The sequence below is a fragment of the Cyclopterus lumpus genome, chromosome 19, assembly GCF_009769545.1.
Source record: "Cyclopterus lumpus isolate fCycLum1 chromosome 19, fCycLum1.pri, whole genome shotgun sequence".
Lineage (NCBI taxonomy): Eukaryota > Metazoa > Chordata > Actinopteri > Perciformes > Cyclopteridae > Cyclopterus > Cyclopterus lumpus.
The window spans coordinates 8,588,105-8,607,370 of NC_046984.1; the positions used below are offsets into that span (position 1 = coordinate 8,588,105).

The 19,266-nt window shown below is 38.5% G+C and overlaps 1 protein-coding gene across 1 annotated transcript; it reads right to left on the reverse strand.

Annotated features, from left to right (window-relative positions):
* Nucleotides 1–1,335: 1,335 nt before the first annotated feature.
* Nucleotides 1,336–16,529, reverse strand: LOC117748601 (actin-binding LIM protein 1-like). The gene is made up of 19 exons (XM_034558520.1): nucleotides 16,447–16,529; nucleotides 12,511–12,648; nucleotides 10,828–11,011; nucleotides 10,597–10,706; nucleotides 9,972–10,098; nucleotides 9,727–9,820; nucleotides 8,916–9,003; nucleotides 8,726–8,784; nucleotides 8,046–8,123; nucleotides 7,039–7,107; nucleotides 6,416–6,445; nucleotides 6,164–6,296; nucleotides 4,634–4,681; nucleotides 4,205–4,269; nucleotides 3,953–3,998; nucleotides 3,836–3,843; nucleotides 3,434–3,508; nucleotides 2,972–3,052; nucleotides 1,336–2,624 (listed from the first exon to the last, which is right to left on the reverse strand). Exons 1-19 carry the CDS (start codon nucleotides 16,457–16,459, stop codon nucleotides 2,511–2,513), a joined length of 1,560 nt encoding a protein of 519 aa, XP_034414411.1. The 5' UTR covers nucleotides 16,460–16,529; the 3' UTR covers nucleotides 1,336–2,510.
* Nucleotides 16,530–19,266: the final 2,737 nt, after the last annotated feature.

Genomic DNA, 19,266 nt, shown 5'->3' on the forward strand with positions numbered 1-19,266 from the left:
TCAAGACATTATTTGTTAAACAGTCAAAACTGTGTTAACTCGGATGAAAATTATACAAGCTAATTGTTGAGTTTACTTGATTATTTTAACTTTCATGGAGTGCGTGCAAAAGTCTAAAGCCATAACATGCACTGAGTACACAGAAGCGCTTCTTCATGACCTACTTTTAAACAGGTAATACAAGCTCACTACATCTATTTCATATAATTCTAATGGTATGTATATTTTACACGTAACATGACACACAACTCTGTAACACTATAAATAATAGATGTATTATAATTGATAATAAGATATGAGTAAATAATAGATGCAGAGCATGAATGTAATAGACGTTAAGATGGTTACATTTGTTTATACTATCCCATCTGTTTTGTTATTGGGGCTGATATAGTGAGTTACAAAGGAAGGGGCAGTGATGGAGGCTATTTTTACACTAACGCTACTAATACTACAACTAAATAGCCTTTTGTGAGATGCAAGTAGAGGAAAAGAATGTCTCAAATATGATGCCCAAATACAAGCTTAAACAAAGCCTGTCAAATGTTTTAATTTTAGACAGGGGGGCAATCCTGAAGTGGTGTTTGGTTCGAGGCTCCAGAGCACCATCTGTTGGTCCTAAATATCCAATGGCTGTGTCCATGACTGAGTGTGAGTCACGTTTGAAGATGGTAAAAGAGATAAAAAACATGTTTTACAAACACCGTCAGAATGAAAACAAATATGATTGCATGAGAGATAGAGGGCAGGTGAAGTTAAGTCAGGGAATGTTGCAACTCCTCCACCATGTGGCTGGTTTTATGAGTGAAAATATGAAGTGTAACTTAATATTGTGATGTTATTATTTACCTATTGTAAGTCGCTTTGGATAAAAGCGTCAGCAGGGTGTTATCAAAAGTCATGGAAGACTTCATTACTGTTTCTGACTGAAATGTGCATGCTGGACAGAGAGAGTAGACATTATGAACGTATCTCTGTAGTGTATCGAAAACCAGATCAAGAATGTCTGTAATCACGGGAAGATTCATTGAAGTCTAATGGCTTTCATATTTATTTTCTAAGTTGATGATCTGGACAATTAAATTCTTCTAGGAGATTCCCCAAAAAAGTGCATTTTTGGGTGGAAATATGGCCTCAAAACTGACTCTTCATTGCAAACACACAACCTCATTTAATCTGTAAATGAAGAGACATTAATTTTCCCAAATTGTAATAGCAAGATTTTATTTAGAGCCCTTGAGGTGGTGTGATGTCTACAGTGTCAACGTAACTTATATAATAATTGTCAACACTGGCGAAAACATAAAACAATAATAAGTCAAATCATCCCAATTATTACTTTAATAACACCATTTTGCACATTTCATTGATTTAGTGACATGATAAACATTCTCAAAAACGTTATTTTCAGTTTTGTGTTTAAACATTTGTGTAACCAGGAGGCAATAAAGTGAGAATCAACTGAATAATTAAAATATGATATCATATTTAAGTAACAATGATAACATGGAGTAACAACAAGAGTAATTTCATATCTTCTGTCAGAATTACGTGTTGATGACAAGTTATGACCATTTAATGTATCATCAGGTATCATGACATATTATTCTGAAAGGTTAATAACATGTTCATATATGTTAATGATCTACAAAGGCTTTCACTTCTGACAAAATAATTTAAACCAGTTTCACAACAATTTTAGATATGAATGACTGACTCTCTCAAACGCTGTGCTCTCGTTCTCTAATTTCCAGAAGGCAAGCAGAAAAATACTTTTGCATTTCCTCATGCATCGAACCTCATGTTGATACAGTATCCTCAATGTGCCGGAACATATCCATCTTGTAGTTGCAATGTGCAGATGTTTTAGGGATAAATATGTTTTAAAGCATTAGTTCCCCTAAAAAATGTAGTCACTGATCATAATCCAAGGTTTTGCACAATCACTCCTAAATAATATATGAGCATTTTGCTGATCTGGTGCCGCTATGAGTGTGGAAACATAACAGCAGACCTCCAGTTAGGATCTCAGAGATTAGGCATAAAGGTCAGGTAACAGAAATAGTGTAATTATATATTGTAAATGTCACAAAAGTCAACATCAATTGTTGGTTTGAAACGGTCTCTTGCATCAAAGATAAACATATTACTTTGATAAATGCCACATGACCTGTTGCATTTACGATGAATGCTGATACATTGTTTTACATCTAATTGTCCAATGTGAATGTAATCCCTGGAGGGACAGGGCTGATTTAGGAAAGACAAAATAATAATAATAATCTATCAGTGAAGCCAAGACTATAAGCAAGTTGAGTTCTCGTGTTCATATCTGCTTTGAGGTATTTAAACATTATTACAATAACCTACATAAACTAACTGGGAAACACAACACTGTGTCCAGTTTATAAAATTGTTGTGTCAAATGCAAAGAAATAAACGCAAGGAGCCATCAGAACTTGATATATAATGCATATTAACAATGAGTTAAAACATGCGTTAATCAACATTTAGAAGAGATTTGCCCTCTTCTTCATATCATTACGTTTCCACAGTGGAAGTATGTCAAATCCTTGAAAATCCATGCCAAAGATCTCAAAGAATGAATCCGGGGAAAGGTGACGCTGCAAAGGAAAGCCAGAAATAATAAAGCAGCACATTTAATCAGTTTTTTCCCTTTTTAAAAAAATAAAATAGAACTTATACTGTAGGGTTGACTTGTTTTTAAGGAAAACTTTTAAGCAGATGATGTCACTGTCAAGGAATTCATCAACATCCAAGAAGGTTTTAGTCATATATGTGTAGTATTTTACACAATGTCTAGCATTTGTTGCACTTAAACTGGTGCTAAATGTCAGTGTCCAGTGAATATGTTACGTTTTATTTCACAAATGGCAATTACAGCAACAACTAATACAAAGCCTTCTGTTCAGCCTGTACATTACAATGCTTTTCTCACATGTTACTATACCTCAAGTCTTGTTCTGTCAACATCCCTGGGAAGTTGCACTCGTCCCCTACTACTAACTGCGAGCAGTTCGTATGGGTAGACCTTGATAAAAAAGAAAAGACTGGTTAAGAATGCTTCATAAATTGATTATCGCATAATGCTACACTTAGACACAATCTTTTGTTACGCGCTGAGCTATTGAGATACAAGATGGAGTTTGAATATCATATAGCGGCCAACGTGCATCTTGTATAACCGCTGATCCGTCATGCATAGCAGTACTCTATAGTACCAGGGCTTCAGCCTTCAGGGAAACATACATACTTTAGCCTTTGTTAAAGGACTTTTAAAGAATGGAAGATAATGATGGAAACCTGTAATTTGTCATCTATTATTCTTATTTTGGCATGCAATCTTCTAAAGGTGCTTTTAGGTACAGAACATTACAAGTCTAGTACACATGAATATACAAACAATACTTGCTTTTGGTTCCAACAAATTAGGCATAGACACTCCTCTGTCCATTCGTGCTAATGGATGTAGACCATCGTAGAGGAGCTACAGAATGAACCGAAAACATGCAATGGGAAAATGTCATGGCGACATTAATCACTTCAAAGCACACAAAAAAAAATTACTGCAAGAAATTATATTTATCAAATGAGTGGCGAGAGAGTCCGTTATGGAAACAGTGCAACACATACATCAATGAAGACCTACAACTTTGGATTAGAACTGAGTTGAATACATACATACACTGTACTTCATAAAACATGCTCATGCAGACAGTGAGGCGAGGGCACTCCTTTGGAAATGCAACAAACCAAAGAGGGAAAGGAAGTATGACCGGGGGACTCAAGATCACTTAAAGCTCTTCTCACATACTGTAAAGTCTGAAAGGAAAGGGAAAAGGTAAAGAACACTGATCAATATCCAGTGAGTTGATATTATAGTGATCAACAATCTCCATGATGGATGATAAAGATGTCTACATATATTAACCTCTGAATCTGTCGCTGCTGTAATGGGAGAAATCAGCTGACCGTGGCTTAATGAGAAGAGGAGGGAAAACATAGCACACATTAAGTGACAGTTTCTTAAGTGTTTTTTCAAGAGCTACCCAAAAAACAGACTTTAAAAAGTACAAGGCATGCAACTCTTTAGTAGTTTGTTGTGATCTAATTGGATTGCACTAAAATCTGTCTCGGAATGCCACTTGTAAAATGATAGAGGTATCAGTGATGTTGCTCTTACCGGATTGAGGCCATTGCGACCATATCCAGGCAAAGAGGATATTTGAGTTGTGGTGGAATTTGGATCTATGTGAAAGTGAAACAGACAGATTAGCTCATCGTGAGGTGACTTACAGTCAGACGCGGCCCTTTGCCTAAATTAGATCAGACTTACTGAGCAGAATATACCTCGCCAGCTTCTTTTTTAGCCCTTTGCTAATTGTTCTGTAACGCCAACCTCTCAGGACTGCTCTACGTTTATATTTACGACAACATTACACAAGTATAGTTCAGTGAAAATAAATCAATGTCGTGAAAAAAGGAACAAGAATGCAAACACGTGCTTTAGAACAATAACAATCAGTAGAATATTTAACTTCATTTAGCCTCAAGCAGCAGTAAAATTAACTTTTTAAAAGGTTGCTTGACAGATAAAAAGGTCATATCGTACCTTGCTGTTTATAAATTGGAGGCCTCCTGTACATGTTGAAGCCTTCGTCTGCAGATAGGAAAGAATGCTGCATCAGCAGATAATTTATTCTAAAATATCACACACCAGAACGAACATAATAAATTGTAATAAACGTCTGTCGTGTCTCCTTTTTCCCTTTCAATGTTTTGAACTTGTGCATTCAAATTTTATTAATTTTCTTTTTGATTTAGAGGACATTTTCCCTGAAAAAAAGAGTGCGACCACCATCAGTATAATAAAGCATGTGTACATATAATGTACTTATTCAGAAAAGCACAACGTGCAGTAAAGGTTCATCACATGTATATTAATTGTAGTGTAACTTTACACAAATTATTTTTTTTAAAAGCCTCGCACGGCAAAAAGGGGAGGCCATAATGAGCATATTCACATAAAAACCAAGCGTAGTAAATATTTTCTTGAATACAATTTCATTTTATGCTTCAGAAATGATCATCAAGTCATTTTAAGGATCTCGATTCGATTAAACATGAATAGCGTACTACTCACAATACAGAAATCAAGACAGTGTTAGTGGGTTGTGAGTGATTTTCAGTTCCCACCCGGAACACATGCCAGAGCTTACTGGTCAGAGCTTGTCATATCTCATACGATAAAAAGGCTTTAGAAAAATCATAACGCTGCTATAAATAGTCACGGTTGTAGAGGAATGTGTGAGTGAAGTTGAGAACAGGCACCGAAATATTTATTTATTTAATCACTCAAACCTGTTTTATAAATACCGACTTTGATCTAGATGTTTATGAAGGATTCTTTTTTTCAAAGCAAGAATTGAGTGAGACGGCAGAACAAGAGGAACGAAAAAGTTGGGTCAAGTCAAATATGCAAAATGGAAAAGGGAGAAGATCAATGGATTATGTGAAGGGAGCGTCTAGCTGCTCCAGTGTGAATGTTTTCTACAGTAGGATATTATATGGAAAGAGTCTGAGTGGGTGACTGACAGTGGCTGATGGCTCTGGGTTTCTAACAACAAAGGGATTCACATCTCTGCCATCCATCCAATAAATGACAACTCTGGCCCTTTAACTTGATTGTTTTTACTATTTTGTTGATGGAGAAATTCCTATTTCATAATTGCACTCCGCACAGTCCACGATAGTTCAGAATAGCAAAAAAAAAAATATATATATATATATATATATATACGTACAGTATATATCGATAAGTGCTTGATACGCAAGGCAATAGCAGGCGGGAGGAAGGGATGCAGAAATGGGTGTCAGAAGAGAATGGGGTCCTTACCTCTGGTATGAGGGAGAAAGTGGTGACATAAAGGGGAAGTGGGGCATGTGTCACTGTCATTGCCAGAGAATAAAGAGGGAGCGAGCATCAATCCTGTTTGTTATTCCACGAAAGAAGTGGAGTGAGCATTTGTGACGGTAGAGGAGATAAGGGAAGATGGTAAAACAGAGACAACGTGAGCAGAGGGAGGTTAATATCTATACCAAGGTGATAAGAAGATTGAGATAATGCGTCCGCTCCTTTTACCTGGTGGCCGGTGGAAGTGTTGTGGTGATCTGGACAGAGTCGGAGTGTAGCTGTGACGATTGTATATTGTATGAACTCCAAAAGATCCGTGGTGTGTAGATTTTGGTGTGGAATTTCTGACTTCAAAACTCTCCTTGAAAGAAGGCAGACACCAGACCAGTGTTGAATGCACAACAAGTCAAGTAATTTATGATAAGATTATGTCTGTCACCTGTAGTAAGTCTAAGTAAAGGTAATAAAACAAATATTTACCTTTGTGGTTTCAGATACATTTCCTGGTGACTAAATCAGAACAAAAGATAAATAAATGTATGAACCAGAAAAAGAAAAAAAACATAGACCAAAATTTGTCTGATATGAAAAAGAAAAACAACCATATCAGCAACGTTTAAAATGATTTATGAGAGGAAGACATGTGCAATAGTCTCAATTCTGTAATCCTGAATTTTCAAAAATCAATGTACCAGGTTTTCACATGAAGACAGATATGAAAAATAGGAAACAAAAGGATTTTATTATAAAGTTACTTTTAGCCAATTATTCACAGATCATGAATGAACGCTCAATTACGCAGTAGATAGCAACTAACTCATTTTGTTTTTTTATCAACTGACTCCATATTAAGTATGCAAACATTCTCTGATAGTATTTTAGGTTGCTCTGTATAAGAGAATCAACCCACTTATTAAAGATGTAAGTATAATGGATATCTTGACTTAGATACTTAAAGTGTTAATGTAGAACTGCTATTGCTCCATAACACACACATCTGACTATTTAGTTTTTGAGCCAAGAAGCTCACATGGTTTGAATCATAAATCAAACAGTGACAGAATGACAAACACAGGATGCTTCAGAACGTTGAACAAAGTTACCTCTGCAGGGCTCTGCCTGTCCCGTCTGATGCCTTTGTTGTCCCAAGTAGACGAGTTGTCGTTCACGGGCTTATAAGAAATCATATCAGGATGCTCTATATCATATATAGCCTTGACTCTGGGAATGGCTGCTAATTCTCGGTAATCAATGATCTCATTATCTACTTTTGCCTGGGACCATGAGAGGGAGGAGCGGGGAGGAGGGACACAGAGGGTGGAGGACAGAAGGAGCAGACAGTATGGGTTACAGGCAGACAGGTGAAAGGTCAAGCCTAATACATGATTTCAGGGAGGATTTCAACTTTAATCCCACAACCCCATTTGGAGTGGTCAGAAGAAGCGCGATACAAGTACATTTACCACAATAGTCTGATTTTGGCACAAAGAGTGGACAGATTAACATTATAATATGTGGCTGGCTTTGGTTTCACTACATACATTATTTCCCAGGCTTTCAAGTATTAAAAAAAGGTAAATCGTTTTTTGACTCATATTTTAGGGGTGTTTTGATGGGGGTAAAGTTTATTCCTCACAAAAATCAAAATAGACTTGATGGAGGAAACAAAAGGACACCGAAAGCACCGGGTTCCTTTTATAACCAAATTTCAATCTGAATTGCCAATGAATTCATAATGACCAAGCAAATAACTCTAAATTCCAGATCAATATGTGGATGATTTGAGACAATTGAAAGGCTCTTCATCATTCATCCACAATTGAAATTTCTCTCACGAGATAAAAACTAGTCCCGATCAGTCAAGGTAAAGTTGAAAAGATATGTTCCCCGAAAATTGTATTTCATTTTTAAAAAATGCTATAATGTTTTCCACATGGGCTATTCTTCTAAATGTTTGCCTTCATTTATAAAAAGCAAGATCTTGCATAAGAGACACTTTTTCCATGCGATTCCCCTGTATAAATAAAGGATAAATTAGATCAAAAAGATCAAGCCATGGTGAATTGTGCACCATGGAAAGTGTCACGCAGATGTTGTCACCAGAACTTACACAGATGGTCCGACCAGGACTCCCCGGTGTGCATGAGCCCGGCCTGGAGCAGGAGCTTTCAGATGAGGATGTAGTGGGCTAAAGGAGGGGGGGGGAAACGCCTATTAGTTTCACTCATAGGATGCTGAGAAACCTACTGCTTCAGCTTCTATTGTTTCCTCTCAATGCAAAGTCACTACACACAACCTGGTCCTCACATCTGGTGCCTGTCACACATGTGGGTAAAAGCAAGCACTAGGAATCATAATGCAGCAGTCTGGGCCTGGCGTCATGCGGTTTATGTGCATTGTTCCAGATTGTAATTAGCTGAAAAGATCAAAAACACTTCTATTTGTACCTCGTAATGATCTAATTGGCCAGCCTGGTGAGCAAAGCGAGTGCGGTTAATCTCAAAACGTGAGATTACAGCCTGCGCACACTAGAAAACCATCAGTGCAAACGGCACAATATTAACCTTCAGTCTAGGTCGGGGGAAAAAGAAATCAAGACAAGGTGTTTTTGGTCTGCTGACCTGGGAAGGAGGAGAATGTGTAAGGACAACGACACAGTATACACTCGCATCCTCCTAACAGCAATTACACATCCACATTTACTCGTTATTTAAGAAGTTATATAGATGATATTGTGTTGATAGAAACACACGTTGAATGTTGTTGAGTGTCGAGTTCAGGAGGACTTACCATGAAACTGTCCTCAGTTCTGCTGCTGTCTCTGCAGTCTGGGTGCCAAACTGTTGATCCTGCGAAGGCATCGGCATTATGGGAAAACAAGTTAAATGACAGCATTGTCAGAGCAAGTATTTAAATTCCAATAAAAATAAAAAACAAATGTTAATGTATGTATTAATCCAAACATAAATCTAAAACTGACCATGCAGATACATTTCTTCACCCTCTTTGAACATTGTGTGACATCGGCTGCATCTTGCACAGCAGGGGTGATAATGTTTCTCCCCAGCCTATAGCAGATGATGAGAAAGGCAAAAGCGTCAGAATTAGGCTTTATTAAAAAAAGAAACAAGTTATGATACTCCGGGCAGGCGATTCCAACCTTTTTAGATGTGGTAACACATCCCAAAAGGTTGTATCAAATCAGGGTTTTAGATCAATTCAATAATGATAATTTCTATAATAATTTCTGTCTGCGATGGGTTTTCCACATTTTTAGCCCACATCGAAAACTCCTACTTCACTCAGTCTTAGTGCACTAACATTTTCACATGATTATATATAATTATATTAATATTTTGTATAAATTGAATGTTTTCTGTCTTTTGTATTTTGGGTCAGTAACTAAGTTTTTTTAGTTTTTTTATCACATTTGTTCTTAGTAAGTTAACAGCTACTCCGTAATCCATCAAAGAGATGAGATATATGCTACTTGGGCTAATTACACAAACTCTGCACATGCATGATTCTGCACAGTGCGCAAACATCCGAGTGACGTTAAAATAAGAAAAAAAAATATTAATTGAGAGGGACAACAACATTATTTGTCAAATTACAATCAAAAGAAGTTAAAAATAGGTTAATTGTTTAATTAGAAATGTGTTAGAACCATCATCCGTCAAGTCATATTGATATCATTTAAAAGTAAGTCACAAAGTGTATTTCACTTGCAAGTCTTGCAAATATAAATACAATCAGGAGCTTACTCTAAAAGTAAATTAAAGATTTCTCACCTCTAAAACTTTTCCAGTTATAAATTTCTGACATGCTTCACATTGCACCCCAAATTGAATCTGGTAGTCCCTCTCACAATATGGAACGCCATCCCTGAAAGACAAGAGGACATTAACATATATTTCTGTGTATTAGTTGTATTGGGTGCCAACATCATTTCTAAATTCAAACCTTTCTTAATAGAAACAATACACTCAATTGAGGGTAGCTATAAAAATAATGATGAGCAAAGATTTGTATTTACTTGCTGATATATTCTCCACTCAGCACTCTCCTGCAGGCTTTACACTTGAAGCAGCCAAGGTGCCACTGGCCCCCCAGCGCTAACAGAGCCTGGCCATTCTTGATGTCTCTACGACAGCCAGAGCAGTCTGAGAACACACATACACACAGACACACAGACACACACACACACACACACACACACACACAGGCAAACGCACAAGATTTGGTTCAGGGGTACCTATAATCGTCTTCATTATTTCAGGATATACATGTATAAACTGAACCATTTGAGTTGCTCTGCTCTTTCCTGTAGATTCTTTTTTTTTTAAATAAGCACCTTTCTGTATAGTCCTAAAGAGAGATCCTTTTAATCCTCTTTATGAGTCTGAATCCTCTTTTGATCCCTGTCCTATCTATAGGAGGTCAAGTTGAGATGGAGAGTATAGGTCTGCTGGATCTCTTAGTTCAGTGAATCATTGATCTGGCAGGAACCCAAGAGGATGACAGGATTTCTAAGGTAATATCAACTCAGTGTGCACTGCATAATACCCTTTTATAATTATGTCTGCATGGGATCAAGGTATTGTTCTATTCTAAATCTTTAATAATAAATAGTTTGGATTAAATGTCCAGAGTGAACTTACTGCCTGAACAACTGACGTCGTTAGGAGTAGGAGACGAGGGTCGGATGCAGCGCTGACAGAGACACTCCTTCCCACTGAAGGTCACAAAGTCCCCAGCAGGAAAAGGCTGTCTGAGAAACAGAGAACGAGACGGACGTGTACCACACACTTCTTTGAACAAACCCCAAAAAAATCATTTCGCCTCAAACTTCCCAAAACAATACAAATACTTTTTTTTTTGTTCACATGTACTTGCAAACGGTGCACACAAAGCAGGCTGGGTGGTAGGTCTTCCCCAAGACTGTGACCACCGCTCCCTCCACAAATTCCCCACAGCTGTTACAGAGCGTGCCGTGAAGCCTCTGGAAGTCCAGCGGGCAGAGGTAGTCCCCGTTCTTCAGGAAGAAGCCACTTTGAGCCAGGTCACAGCCGCACACTGCGAGCGCGCGCACACACACACACACACACACACACACACACACACACAGGAAAGACTCAGATCAATGGATTTTTGTTTACATGTGTATTAGTTTGCTAATGGTGCAAATTGCTCAAAATGTCCTTTTCTGTTTTCTTTTATTTGTAAAGCGCTTTAGGTCAAAAGTATTTGTAACTCCTAACATGATACATATATATTTTTTTATCACATTTGTTCTTAGTAAGTTAACAGCTACTCTGTAATCCATCAAAGTGATGAGATATATGCTACTTGGACTGTCGGACCTCATGATTGTGCCAGGGTTTCCAGGTGTTTATGTGTTAATGTGTTAAACAAGTTATTTGGGGAGAAGGCCGTGTTTTCTCTGAGCTTGTTGCGAGTCATTTAATACCACACAACCCACCCAACGCCGTCTCTCTGAACCCGCCACGGCAGAATTCACAGGACAAATGGCAGAGATGCCAAGGAAGGATTTGTGCCCCTCTATTCCTGTCTTACTGCAAATCACTCACAGACTACGTGGGTTTTATTTACTATGTTTAAGTCTGAATGAAACACACAAACACTAGTTCCTCTGAGATTGCTTCATAGAAATGACATACAGTCACCTTCGAGGAATCTTGACCTATCTGCTGATGTTCATAAATGCACGAGTGCCTTATGATTCTATAGCTGATATTACACTCAAATAAACTGACACATAATTGTTTTCACGGTGACAATTTAATTTACCTTCTTTCTGTCCCATAAAGTGTACTTCACTTTGACACCACTTTTATGGACTACTAACAAAAAAGCCTTATTCTAATTCACATTTCTAAACCTTTTGAGTCAAGTTGTGATTCAGTGAAGGCCACCGAGCCTTTCGGTCCCTCGTCTCCACCCTGTTAAAACACTGCAGGCTTCTGTGCTCTGAAAGTCTCTTTGTTTCCTCTGCGCCGTCCCAATGCGATGAGAGGCCAACAACACGAGAAGCATGCTGGTTTCCATTAGTGGGGACAATAGCCTGCTGAGGAAATATGTTGTCCACCAAACAAAGTAACTGAATGACTGTCTGAGGAGGTTCTCACAACAGCCCATCATAGGTGCAGAATATGTTGTAATAAATTGAATGGCACCAGCAGGCAAACGTGAAAATAAGGTGTTTTAATGCAACACAAAGGGTCAAATGGTACTTGCGTCACTGCTTGCATATTTAAATGTAAACACAAGTTTTAGTCCAACTGGAGAATCAACTGTTTAAATTCATACATTAAAGCCAAACCCCAACACAGTTTTCCACTCCTGATGAACAGTGCCAGTAGGCAGATGCATTATTAGGCACCTGATAGTATTCATGTTACAGAGTAGCCTACGAAACACTAACACCACGCACCACTATGAATACATAGTGTGTGGATGTAGCCTATTTCAATAACTAATTTGGAGACAAAGTCAGGAATCTGACGTGTGATTGCAGGATAGTCCAAAAGTGCAGATATTGATGGTATACTCACCTTTGCAGGTAAAGCACTTGATGTGGAAGTGGCTGTTCTGTACGCGCAGCACCTGTCCCTTGCATGGGTCCCCACATCTTAAGCATGGGATGACTTGCTTCCCCCCTGGAGAACACGGCCCATCCTGAGCTTGTAGCCCTGCAGGAGAGGGAGGAATAAATGAACCAGTTAAGTCTTTACTAATTAATTATCCTTGTTTGCCTATAAGAACGTTAAATGAAATGTCATTCCATACCTGTAAAGGCCACGGGTTGGACTTTACTATCTTTTTGCCTCCTCCTTTATAAAAAAACTCTCTCTTTAATGAAGCAACAGTTATGAAACCACATGCAATTGTTTGGAAATACTTCTACACTCTCATGTATTTGCTAATTTTAATGTTTTATCATGCAAGGAATGTTGAAATGTCCTGATCGATTTTGTAAAGCAGTCTGTTACAAAAAAGGTGGAAACAAGTAATATAAATAAGTAATATCTAAAGTAAAAGTACTCATTAGGCAGTTTTAAAACTCATATATTATATTACTGGAGTATGATTATTGATGCATGAATGTGTAATTTATATCACTTTAATGTTTCAGCTGGTAATGGTGAGGCTGATTTGAATTACTTTACATACTGCCACTAACTTAATAATAATAACAATACATCATAATTCCTTATTTATTTATATTTTGTATTATTAATATGAATAATATGAAAGTCAATGTTGTCAAATAAATGTAGTACAGTAAAAAAAAAAGTACAATATTCACCTCTAAGATGCAGTGGATTAAAAATGTAAAGTGTCAAACAATGGAAATACTCAAGTAAATTACAATTACCTCCAAATTGATTAAATGTACTTGTAAATGTAAATGTACTTACTGAGGTTTGTTAGCATGCTTACATGTGTTAATTAGGAATAGACACACAGCCGGCTCATGGGAACTTCCTTTTTCAAGAATTTGATCACAAACATTTCATCCTTCTCTGCCCGAGTACTTCCTCACAATACAAGACAAAGGTCCCTCCTGTCGGTGCTCACATAACCGAACGTGATAAACAGACACGCAGAAACACACACATATACACACACACACGGGCACTCGCACACACGGCCACAGTAATCTGTCGAGTGCCTCACGAAGACGAACAGGAGCTCACGAAGAAGCCATTATTTCTCACGCAACAACACCAATCAGAGCGCCCTGCAGGCCCGTTGCCTCTCGGCTCTAAAGCCCATCGTCTCATACTGGAGCGAGACCCTCATTCCTTCCACTTTTGTCTCTTTCGTGTTTGTGAGGCAGCAGAAGCGGTGGATGCCAGTACAATCTAATCACGGTCCACTTGAGAGGTCCTGAATGTGATTAGCAGAGGAGAGAGGGGAAAGAATGTGGCGTGTTGAGAGCGCACAAATAGATAAACGCTTTTTCATTTGCACTTTTTTGCCAGATAGAAAACCAGACACTCTGTATTTGTGACTAACATGTACGAGTTGTGTCTCAACAGAAACATTTCCTCACACAGCTCAAACGTTTCCCAACTCAGTCCTGTGAATACTAAGAAAATGGAGTCAAGTACATCGGTATGTGGCCCCAGGTCTGCCCCACAACAGGAGAGATTTGTCACTATAGTAACAAGCATGAGGTAACAAACTAGATTAAGAGACCATGCTTCCAAAAAGGTTAATATAAAGCTCACCGTAACTGATCGTACAGTTGAGGAAGACATACCAGTATAGGCACATTATGCAGTGCTGTGGGGATTCAGAACGTCCACAGCAGCTGTAATGCAGACTGCATTAATGCTGATAGTAATGAGACAAAGACTATAATCAATATATTAACATCCTGGAGCAGTCTATGCAAGTCTGTGTATTTGCAAGCAACAACGAATACACATCTTACTGGAACTAAAAGCTCAAAAAATAAAAGTATAAAAAACCGTTTGGTCATACTGAAAGAGAAAAGACTTTGATTACACTCATCCTTTGCTATTTTTTTGTGTTAAATTATAGCTTTAACAAATAGAAGAACAATAATATCGTGGGGCGACTATGGGTCAGTGGTTAGCATGCCCGTCTTTCAATCAAGGGGTTGGCAGTTCAATCCCTGCCCTAGTCGATGTGTCCTTGAGCAAGACACTTAACCCTGCATTGCTCCACGTAGCTGTGTCTACGATGTATAATGTAAAGTGTCTTTGAGTATCTTGAAAAGCACTATATAAATGAAATGGATTATTATTATTATTATTAATAAAAGGACATTAATTGTGTGATAGCAATCGCATAATATCGAATCGCTAAAATAACTTTTGGTTTTATTACTGCTAAATGCGACAAGATCCGAGTGGAAATGTAACCGTCCTTTTGGCCATGGGACTCCAACAGGGACTGAAAACCCGGCCAAACGGGCCTTTGTCCTGGAACGCCTCAAATATTTGTTAATGACAGAGCTGTGATGCCAACACAACAACATCCCGATTAGAAATGTTTGAAGGTTTTCGTTTTGTTGTCAACTGACTGATGGAGAAGGACAGGTAACATACTCCATTGTATGATGTGTATACAGCAATACAGCATGTGTGTGGTATTATCCTGTACATAAAGTAGATCCCTCTTACAGTATACTTTGACTTTATGCTCTTGTGTGAATGGTAAAACTTGTGCGTGGAGTCCTCAGATGGAAATATTTTAAGAATCCAAAATGTCTTCTGTTCTTTCTTGCTCCCGCTCAGAACGTGAAGCTGATATGGTGTGAAGTCTTAGCAAATGGTAGATTTAGAAAGAGAGCAAAGGGAGAGAAACCTGAGCCGGACAGTTAATCACACAACCCAGTATCTCCAGCTATGAAAATATGCATCTGTGTGTGTAAGGAGTGAGTATCTATTTTAAGTCTTCTGAATCTTTTCATGTAGATGTAAATATACCTCATTCTAATTGTATGTGTAAGTACAAAGTCATCTTCTGATACCGTGGGTATCAAATATTAGCCATGCAATGAGGTCATATACTTCCCTTTTTTCCCTGTGAAAGGTTATTTTTGGGGAGTTTTTCCTGATCCGATGTGAGGTCCTGGGACGGGGATGTCGTATGTGTACAGATTGTAAAGCCATCTCAGGCAAATTTGTAATTTGTGATATTGGGCTATACAAAATAAACTGAATTCAATATAATACCTTTTTGAATGCTATTAGTGTGTGTTTTATGGACTACTATTTGACCACGCTACTACATGTATGTTAATAATGGTCTTTAAAACTGCCAACGTCTTGAATGTTTTCTGGGTAGAACAATTTTATAGAGAAAATGTCTAATTTCACTACAATCATGCACCTACAAGGGACACTCCCAACAACTCCAGGAGGCTCCGCTGATGTCAGGAGCACTTCCTCCACTCTCACTCAGCACGAGTCACCACAAGAGAATATCTATCTGTTCCTTGTGGCTGCAGAGCAGAACAATCAGAAGGAAACACTGCTAAATTCAGAAGTATGCCGGTCTTACGATTAGCTGTAGCAGCTGTGACTGCCCTTTCCCCTACTTGGCAACCACATTTCTTATCTTCCAATTCACTGTTTTAGATTTGGGAAAAAGTTTGTGAATTTTTACTGTTTGCTAATCTTAACAGGTCCAAACGTTTGTTTTTTGTTTCCAGGATTCGCAAACGCGGACTACAAATAACCTTTAATTTAACGTTGAATTAAACAACACTGTGCAGTAGAACACTACGTTAAATGCAAGAATAGCACAACACAGCAAGAGCAGTTATTAAGACAAAGTCATGATTTGACCTTCAAGTTAAATCAAATGCCACCATCACACGTTACAAACAAACCTTAAGTAATTAAAAACAAACATATAACACAAGCAGACACTCACACACCCTCTCATTCTCATCCGATACCACACACACACACACACACACACAATCGCACACACTTAAAAATGTCTACCTTTCTCTTTCATGACAGTTGGTGTCTGCTCGTCTGTTGGAGCGCTCACTGCAGTGAGGACAGGAACTAAGTGGACTGCTGGTCCAAGGGAAAGGGGGTGGTCCAAAACTCAGAGAGCAGGAGTGTGTGTGTGTGTGTGTGTGTGTGTGTGTGTGTGTGTGTGTGTGTGTGTGTGTGTGTGTGTGTGTGAGTGTGTGTGCGTCTGTGTTCAGTAGGAGTGACATTGTGCTTCTGAACCATGAACAACTCCACATGCTGAACAAGAGAGGAGACATGTAATGCTGATATGGTTGCGTATTATTTTTTGTTGTTGTTTTTTTTAGGTAAATCACACTAACTTTGTCGCTCTTCTGCTACAAACTGCTTCAAATATGGTGATGTCATTCACCTACAGTAACCAGCTCATTGGTGATGCATTTAAAAATGTCAGACACACATTTTCTGTTACTTTGCAGAAAATTGCCATAATATTTGTGTGTCTATAAAGGAACTGTTGTTCAGTGCAGGTGATTATGGGATTATATTACCTGCTGCTGATATTTTTGTCCTTTTCAAAAACTGTAAAACTGAAAATGTGTTGTCCCCTAATACACACAGGCTTCCACAATCTGCATAGAAGTAATTCAACCGGATAAATGAGGCACAATATTCACAATAAGTGTGGTTAAAAGTTTGCGTGGAGGCAGCTGTTAAATCATTTAAACGGTGGACAGCAGTCACAGATTACTCACGTGTCCATATTATAGTCTGATTGACCAAAAAACCTTCAATACTCACGGGAATGAAGAGCTGTGGGGATGAATAGTAACGCCAGTTGACAAGCAGACATAATATTAAACGTGTGCAACATTGCTCGTCTATTAGCTTGACGTCTCGTTATTAAATAAGAATAAAGCAGACAGAACACGTTAAATCTAATCACATGGTACATGAACAAATTAATAGACGGTAATGACACATCATTAAAATACCAAGATATCTATCGACCGTGGCAACCACATTAGGAAGTAAACTATTCTTTACCTGACATCTCTGCAGGTATACCGTCTAACTTCTCACACAAGATGTAGTCGTCGGGGTTGAGGAAAGGCAGCTGCTCCATCATGGACTGTTTGGGAATGAGGTAGAGAATCTCCGCAATTTCCCCATCTTCAATAATTGACATGCGCCTGACAGAGTTCTTCCTCTTGACCCGGTCCAAAACGACCATTTCATTGCTGTGGCTGGAGCCGCAGATCTTGCCCAGGGTACTGAGGTTGAGGAGGCCCAACATGCTCGTGCTCTCGAGGCTTTCGGCCGCACACTTCAGGCTGCAGACTTACGCCAAGTGAGAAACCATGAAGCAAACCTGGAGATGGTAAAGCCCTCTGTTGAACGCCAGGTATTAAGTTGCCCTCTAAGACTTTGTGACTGACTCAGCATGTGTGTGTTGTCCATCAGGCTGTCAAAGACTAACTCCTACCACACGCCCCTTAAGAAGATTACGTAGGGTATATTTTTAGGGTTTATCTTCATGGTAAACAGAGGATCTGAGCTCAAGGAAGTCTCCACCAGGTAACCCTCTTGCTTGTATTCCTGTGACTTTGACTCACCATCACATGCGATGCATCATTTTAGTAATCGAGTGATTGAAGAAGATTAGGAGCTCTATTGTATCATCCAGTTATGTCTGCGGCTAGAATAATTTGATTGTATTTAATGTCGGTCTGATCTTTGGTTGGATTCTAAATACAAGGACCAGCTAGATACTAAATATTACATTTTCTGCAACCCTTCATAACACTCCAACTGCAAATATTGTACATGCGATTGATTTTTTCCCCCTCTCTGTAATCTAGTTATTTGGCGTGGACTGCAGCCTTTTGAACGCTTAGCTTAGAGTCCGGGACAAGACTTTGGCAACATGAACCAGCATCTTTAGAGTCCAGGAGTATTTAAGGACTGCAGCATTATTCAAGACCGTCTGTCTTGATGAGTCACGGCACTTTCTAATCTGCTTTAATCAAAATGCAATGGCAAAGAACGACTCACTGTGCGGACCGTGTCTGAAAACGAGCTGTAACAGGTAACATTTTTCTGCAAAAATACTCAAATAGTGCAAACCTTTCTTTCTCTGATGGGAGTACACACCGGTAGGAATGGACAAATACAATTCAAGCTAGACGCCCCAATAATTAAACGGTGTGCCCGCCTGTATCATTTTAGAGGATGAGTAAGTCCTCCTGCATTTTACTGACGTATTCTATTTTCAGAAGAAAGTTAGCAATTAAATGAACGGTAACTTGAAATGTAAATCGGCACAAATGGTACAGCAAGTAATGTGTGCAGGCTCAAAGAAATAAGAGGAAAATCATAGTGTATAACGAAAACATGTCACACAATATGTTGGATGAGGCACTGTTATCATAACTAGCTCCCCTAAAATACCCACACTGACTAACAAAAAGGATTCTAATCGGTAAGAAACTAGTTACTAAGATGTAACGCAACTAAAACAAGAGGTTGAATATGGGACCTGGAGAGCTGAAGTAAAAGCCATTAGGACAAACAATCTATAATACCATGCTTACTACAGGAGCAGTAGACTATCCATGGCAAACAAATGTGTGAAGAGCTCTACCTACTGGCTGTAATGTGCGAGACATGCGGCGATCTGTTTAGAAGAGAATTACACACGTTAAACTGGGCAATCTAATATTGCATATTAGGATTGTAGAGAAATATCTGGCTCTTTATTTTCTGAGCTGAGCAGGTGGATTACAGTGGATCTTTTAATAGCTTTCTCACTAAAAACATTGCTTTCTGAGCGTTAGCAGTAAA